The sequence below is a fragment of the Prionailurus bengalensis genome, chromosome B1 (genome assembly GCF_016509475.1).
Source record: "Prionailurus bengalensis isolate Pbe53 chromosome B1, Fcat_Pben_1.1_paternal_pri, whole genome shotgun sequence".
NCBI lineage: Eukaryota > Metazoa > Chordata > Mammalia > Carnivora > Felidae > Prionailurus > Prionailurus bengalensis.
The window spans coordinates 53,514,327-53,522,084 of NC_057344.1; the positions used below are offsets into that span (position 1 = coordinate 53,514,327).

General features: G+C 38.2%; 1 protein-coding gene across 1 annotated transcript; it reads right to left on the bottom strand.

Annotated features, from left to right (window-relative positions):
- Positions 1-273: 273 nt before the first annotated feature.
- On the bottom strand, positions 274-6,198 carry LOC122474455 (disintegrin and metalloproteinase domain-containing protein 20-like). Its single transcript, XM_043565332.1, has 2 exons — positions 6,069-6,198; positions 274-2,883 (listed from the first exon to the last, which is right to left on the bottom strand). Exon 2 carries the CDS (start codon positions 2,745-2,747, stop codon positions 426-428), a length of 2,322 nt encoding a protein of 773 aa, XP_043421267.1. The 5' UTR covers positions 2,748-2,883; positions 6,069-6,198; the 3' UTR covers positions 274-425.
- Positions 6,199-7,758: the final 1,560 nt, after the last annotated feature.

Genomic DNA, 7,758 nt, shown 5'->3' on the forward strand with positions numbered 1-7,758 from the left:
TTGCCAGGGTGAGAGTTAATGAGGCAACCATGACATGAACAACATTCAGGACATTTCCCATGTCCAGTCTCCCTTTAGTTTACCCTCCTGGTAGTAGCTAATAAGAGAGGACTCACAAAGGAGAAATGTGATTTGCAGTTTCCTATTCCCTGTGTGAGAAAGCAGAAGACACACACACCCTATCTGTGGACAGTGCCTTTGCTCTGCAACCACAGAATAGTTCCATAAAGCATTAACTGATATAATTGCCTAAAATAATGGAAAGTAAAAATGTGCAGGTAATTAGTATATTTTGCTTATTGTTCGATGGCTAACCTTTATGATCCCAAATGATAAAAAGTCTCAGGAAGTTTCTGTCAGTGTCCTGTGATACAAGCTGTAACATTTCTCCTGCCAGGGAACTAAAACTTAACAAACGGGGAATTTCATTTGGGATTGGGTTTCTTTCTAGAAATCATAGCTTTTTGGTTTCTGATTGCAGGTGGATCATTCACTTCTCCTTGATTAGGTTGCTGTGGATCATTCTGCTGTTTACTGGGTGCGGTTGTAACATTTTGATCTTCTTTCTTAATGCTTTTTCCCCTTCTTATAAAAGACAAAATTAACAAAGAACAGAATAAAACCAGAGAAGGTATCAACCAGAATAAGAGTGGGCTAGTCTTCTTTTGCTGTTTCTCCTGTGACCGATTGGTCTCTTTTCTTCTTGGGGGTGGGCCACTGTCTACACTACCTCCAGTGCCTTTTATCCGGCAGTCAGGAGGGCCCCACTCATAGCTGCAATGACAGTGATGTCTATTGTTACAGACTCCGTTCATATTGCAGGTCTCAGGTGAGCAATCAGTTTTCAAATATGCCAAAGGGATGCATTTCCTTTGGACACAGATATGTTCTTCACCGCACTCTGTACCATCTTTTATTTCACCAAGATCAGGCAAGGGCATCCCCAGATGGAAGTCAGTACCCCAGCAGATGCTATCATTGATGTGAAGCCAATGCAGAGTAGAATGGTCTCTCAGAGTGGGAATTTCTGCCACGTTCTTACACTGAACCCTCCCACACAGGGTATCTGAGTTATTACATTTTATAAATTGATGATTCTTGAGACCACAGTTGCCAAAACGGTCACCTCGGACGTTCACTGTACTGTAGCAAATCTGACTCGCACTCTTGGCATTTGGGCCAAAAAGTTGGCTACACTGTTCATCACGAGTATTGCACCTCTTTTCATAGCAGTAGCCACCACCTGTGCATTCGGCTCCATCTTGCATGTACACGTCTTCTGGACACTGATAGGATGTCCCGTTGCACCACTCGGGAAGGTCACATTCATTTTCCCGTTCTCTACACACGTCACCTGATGGCATGATCTTGCAGTCTTTGCAACAAAGCCCAGAAGCACAAGTAGCCCCAGGACTCAGAGTACAGTCTAACTGACAACATGGATCTTTTGTACACAGACTTAAGGAGCCACAGTCACAGTCTTCTCCATCTTCAACCACACTGTTCCCACAGCGTGTATACCGGAAGATTCTCTTTGGCGTTCGTGGATGCAAGATACATCTTGATCCCGCCGAGGTGTGCCAGTATCTAGCATAACTGCAGTTGCTGAATTTAGTTGCCTGAGACTGTGTTGCATACATTATGCACACATCGTCTGCACATTTACATGTTTTCTCATCATGCCACATACCCAGAGAATGACCGAGCTCATGTGACACAACAAATGCAAAAACACCCAAATTGTCACTTGTGAAAGCATCTACTGCACAATTAGCATTGTAGTTACATATTGATCCAACATAAGATATGCCAAGAGCACCATATCCTTTTTTTACAAAAACATGCGCAATGTCATGGGGGACACGGGCATTAAAGCTTTCTTTCTTCCAGGCGCAAAATAAATCCAGGAGTGTGTCCATGTTCTTTATGTCAACAGGGTTTCCTCCATTCCAGACCTCCATTCCAACCAAACTCACATCAATATTTAGTGGTTGATAGAAGGTATTTACGTTATTTATAGTAGTAATTACTTCCAGCTCCACAGTTGTGACATTGTATCTGCGATAAGCATATCGATTGTAGTCCACCACCACTGCCATTTCAACAAATCTCTTGTGGGTCCCCAGACCTTCATACCCACGTTGCAGCAAAACAGAATTATTGCTCTCTTGTGACTTCACTTGCCGTGCTATTTTTTCATCTGTTAAGCCACACCTCATGGGTGGGAATTGTTTCTCCTCACCGTACATCTTATATACCAGGTGTTCAAATGTGGTAGAAAGCTTTTTGGGTAAAATTTCATAAACAATGTGATTTGTCTGCATTATTCCTTGTAAGCCCCCAAAACAGGTATTCAGAGACACCAAGGAATCCGGATCCCCTTCCACATAGCCACGATAATAACAGTCTTTCTGGATAAATGGCTGGTCTTCAAGAAGAGCCCCCTGGTCTGTGTAGGTGAACACTGGGAAATTTTTGGACAGCAAAAGCTTCTTTACCTTCATATGGAAAACATGTCGCTGGCCTCCAAAATGCAGTTGGTAAGAGATCCAGCCTGGAGGCTTCTTGACATTGCTAGGGTTTGTTACCCTCAAAGGAATCACCACCTCTGGGGGGCCATGGCAATAGGAGTGTTCAACATGGGACCATCCAAAAAGGAGCAGAAACAGTCTTATGTACCATGACCTCAGAAACACATGTACCATGACCTCACCCACAGCTATTATGGAGACACCATATTCAGCCATTGGTGAGACCAAAACAGAGCGGATCAGGAAGCATCACTATTCTGTCTCCTCCCTCTGAGCTGGAAGTATGCTGATAAATAAAGTGCTGATATTTAAAGATCTGTCTTCTAGGAGTCACACCATCAGAGCAGCAGCACTAAAAGAAAAAAATACAAAGAAGGGCATATATAGGAGTGGAACATATGAGCAAGTCAAGGTGAAGGATGAAAGGAAGGGTATGGGGTAAAGCGGGTCAGCGTTTGCCTCATGACTCAGTATATTGCATTGCATTCAATAAATCATGGTAAGGCAGAATGAGACTACGTGTACAAAGCAATGGTGATTGGCTATAGGTTGACTCTAAGAATCTAGATAAAGGACACATATGGATTTGTTATATTGCTCTGTAAATATATGAATATGTATCAGCATTTTCACAATAAATATATAAAATAAAAGAGTATTAATGGAAATGTGAACACCTATCATATTTTAATGTAGCAGTCTCAATTTACACATATGGGGTGGATATGGATATCATGATATAGGTCTTCCTTTCACTTTCAAATGATAAATTATTTAGTCACATTACTCAGGAGAGATATAAAAATTACTCATGTATTTTATTATTTTTTCTCATGGTCTGTAAATATGCTTCCATGAAAGAAATTATTGATTATCCTAGCTCCTTCCTGCATTCCCTTTTTCATCTAAGCCTGTGAAACTGCAAGAATCAAGGCATCAATATTGGCATCAAATTCTGAGTTTATAAGATTTCAAGGTAACCATGTCTTGGGTTTGACAGTAAAATATATTTATTTCATAAATAAAAATACATATGCATATTTTGCATGAAAAGTAGAAACAAAATAAATAATGGTGCGACACACTCAGGAAATACACATGTACATATATGTTGAGATAGTAATGGTCTGGAGATATTAATGGTCTCAAATTTGGAAGCAGTGTTTGGGACAAAACTGCACATTAGAAATTTGTAAAATTTCAATATTTTGTATATGCATTGCTTATTTTTTATTACCCAATGAGAATATCCACTGTCTTTATGAAATCATTAAAGTAATAAGAATGCTTAAAGTAATGACACCAAGAACTCTGGGTCTAGTTGAAAAACATGGAAAGTGAAGTCGGCTATGAGGGATCTAATATAAACTGATCAAACCACCTCCCATAGTAGATAATATAAAAATAAAGGGCAGTTAAGTGTCCGACTTTTGTTCAGGTCATGATCTCATGGTTCGTGAGTTTGAGCCCAGCGTTGGGCTATGTGCTGGTAACTCAGAGCCTGGAGCCTGTTTTGGATTCTGTGTCTCCCTTTTTCTCTACTCCTCCCTCACCTGCACTCTGCCTTTCTCTCTCTCAAAAATAAATAAACATTAAAAAATTGTTTAAAAAAGATGCATGATTAAGGACCTCGCCTCTGCTAGTCCCTGTACCTATTTTTGCTTAATCATTAAAAAAAAATCTTGAAGCTATGTTCCCTTGACCTCTTTTTTGTAGAATCATTGTGTCATGTATGGAATCTTCCTTTCATGAAAAGCAAAAATCTCTTGACTTTCACTTCTTCATGGAAATCTTCTTATTCCTACTTCATTTTACTAAAGGTACCAATCAACAATTCAAAGCAAGGCATAGAGGAAGATTTACATTCTCAGTATGCCTGTATGGCATACAGAGCAGATGACAGAGCCAAATTGGCACTGATTACCAAAGCCACCTACAAACCACTAAACCGGTAGCCATCTCACTGGACCACTATTTAGCTTTTTTTCTTACTCAAACACCAACACCCAAATCAATGCTACACAAACCTCAAGCAATTGGGTGTCTGATTTATTAATGTGTTATTCACCAATAATTTTACCCACATCTGGGGTTTAGTGAGCATATGGGCAACCTATATAATACCTAGTTTATTTTAGCTTTGCTACTTTGTTTCAACAATATTTAGCCATTGGCTTATAGCTAAATATGATTTCTTAGTATCATCTGTATCTTATTATCAAACTCTAACTGTAACCCTAACCATAACCCTAATCCTAACCCTTATTATAACCCTCCATTGTCCTGACTCTTACATGTCAAATAGTTAACCACAACTTTTATTCTTATTCAAAACTTGATTCTCAAATTTATGCAGAAAAATCACTTTTTTTTTCATTCTCCCCCACTTTTTACGTTCCCTTAATTTTACCTCATATATCTATAGCCTGGCTCTAGACTCCATTAATACAAGCACTGTGGTCTCAAATCTTCAGCTCCAACTAGGTTAATCCTTTTTCCCTGATTTTGCTATGCCCATAGAAAGATCTCAAAACTCCTGGGAAAAGAAATCACAGAGTATCTTCACCTTCACCTGAAAATCCCTTGTCTTTGTTTTCACAAGTAGTTATTATTGAGTTCCAGTTATGGTAGTTTAAACAGTAAAATCCAGAATTCAACATTTCTTACATGTCTAATACAGGATTTGATATTTTTCTTTGTCTTTGCTTTCTTCTTGCAGATAGCAGCCAGGAAATTTATTTCAGGCTAAATACTATCTACATCATTAATAAGATCTGCATTCCTAGGGTAGTTTGGTATTTCTCTAGGACTAATGGGGAGGAATATTTCACAAAATGCCAAGAAACCACAAAAAGGAAAGTAAAATTCCTAAATTAAACCTTTGAGGACAATACCTCTAAATTGTGAGTAAAATCTTAATATACTGATTTGACTTTTGAGTCTCTTGATATATATTTTGTAATTATAATGGAGTATCAATTGTTGTGATGGAAAATAATTAAGAATAACAGAGTGCTGTTGAGAGTGAAACTAATCAATAAAAATTAGTCAGAATTTATTTCTAATTCCAAGAGTATGTGAGCCAGACGGCATTTATCCTCATAACATTATTTTATGCAATGATTCAAGAGACACATTTCCTAAGAGAATATAACATTTTCATTCATAATGTGGTATAATGCCATAATGAAACAGAAACTTCTAAGTAGATGGTCATACATCATCTTTTATAAGTTCTTTTTTTCTCTCCTGCGAGCGTCATCAAGCTCATCAATCTATCTACCCTAATTACCACCTCCCTTCTCACTCTTATAGCTTTATTTTTCCAAAGTATGAGCAACAACCCACTAAAAACACAATTTTGTTTACTCAACCAAGTAAAATAGACCAGAATAAGACATAATCCAGGTAACAGATCCTCCTTAAGAATAAAAAATGGCAAAGAATTATGGTGTGTGTATATTTGCATGTGTGTATGCATGTATGCATTAATACTAATGTTTCTCTCCTCTACAGCTAAATTCTTGAAAGACTTACCAGCAGTAGAATTAATGGTTCCAATTATCTTTGGTAGCTAGAGCCCTATCATGGTTTGTACTACCTCTCTTTATGCACAAAGACTTTGATCTAAAACCTTACATAAAAAGAGAACTAACAATCCGCTCCCTTTCATCTCTCATTTGATTGTGTTCTAGATTTAACTGCTTAGCAACAACACTTTCTCAATTCTGAAGACCGTGGCAACTGGACAAAAGTTCTCCCACTCTGGAAGAATCATCTGCATCAAGCTTAATCTCTAATTACCCTTCACTATGAGTAAATATGACTGTATTTTTTTATCCTATCCTATGTGCTCCCTGAACACAGCAAAGACACTTTACCTTCAGTATTTTTGTTCATATTATTGCCCAGGTCCAAGATTATTTTCTTAACACTGAACCATATTATGGAATACTTGAATTATTTCAGGTTCCAGAAAGAAGTTTGACCCTATTTAAATCATTTTACAAGGATTCAAATATCAGTAATCGTCTATAACTTTGTTAGATTAATGAATAACTTAGAGATATTTCATATCTATAAATAAATATGCTTCATCTATTAGGGAATATTGTTGGCAAAAAATGGCAAAACAAAATTTAAGAGAAGAGAGATTAATTAAATATAGTGTGGGTGGTAAAGTCAGCATCATGGTGGCATAAGATGTTCCTCATTTATCTCTCCCTCTTTTTTTAAACACTGAATTAGACATCCATACATAAACAAGAATGCCGTAGCACCTGGGAGGGATCCAAGAGAATTTCTTCCTATCTGTGCATCAGAAAATAAATAAACAAGACCTTAGTAAGAATGGATCCAAGGGAGTTAGCAAACCTGCCCCACTTCCACTTGCTTTGGTCAAGGAAAAAAACCTGGAAAGTGCTGTCCTGCAAGGAAACACACAGGTGACATAAAATGGATAGAAGTCCATCCTGCCATAGTGGAGATTTCAACATGCCATTGGAATAGAATAGAATAGAAATGAGTTTGGAAGCAGTGGAGAGAGAGGAACTCTACTGGAGCTTACTGCCTCCCCAGGTGACACTGCATGGAACTAAGCCCTCTGTTAGTGGCGGCACAGATGTTTCTCACACCGATAGTGGAAAGACGTGATTTCCCCTAGGAGGAGTTGGAAAGCGTGGGTGATCTTCAGGTTAATCTAGTTGTGGGGGTTGAAACTGAAGGAACCTGTCTCTTTCCAGAAGACACTGATTTCTGAGAAGGTACCTCCATGACTGAGGGCAAAGAAAAGAAAAAAAAAAAACAGACAATAATTTCAAAGGTCATGAAAGGAACACAGTTTCTGCTGTAAATTTAGGACTTCAGCATGAAGTCTGCCCCACAAGCTACTGGGAATAGCCTGCCGGAGGATATCATCAGCCTGTAGGCACCCACAAAACTCTGCTAAGCTCCCACTTCACCCCACTGTGCAGCATCTGCCTTGTGTGCGCTCCTGCTATGGCAGTGAGATCAAGGAAGTTCATAAATAAAGGAAATATACGATTACAAAAGATATCAATTATTCTCTAACAACTGATCCTAAAGACATGGTATACAGCGATATAGCTCATAAGGAACTGAAAAGATCTGTATTGAAGAAACTATAAACTACAAAAAAAAATCAGAAAGCCTAATAAATGAGATTAAGAAAGAGATAAATGAATAAATGAGTTCTTTAGAAAAAAAG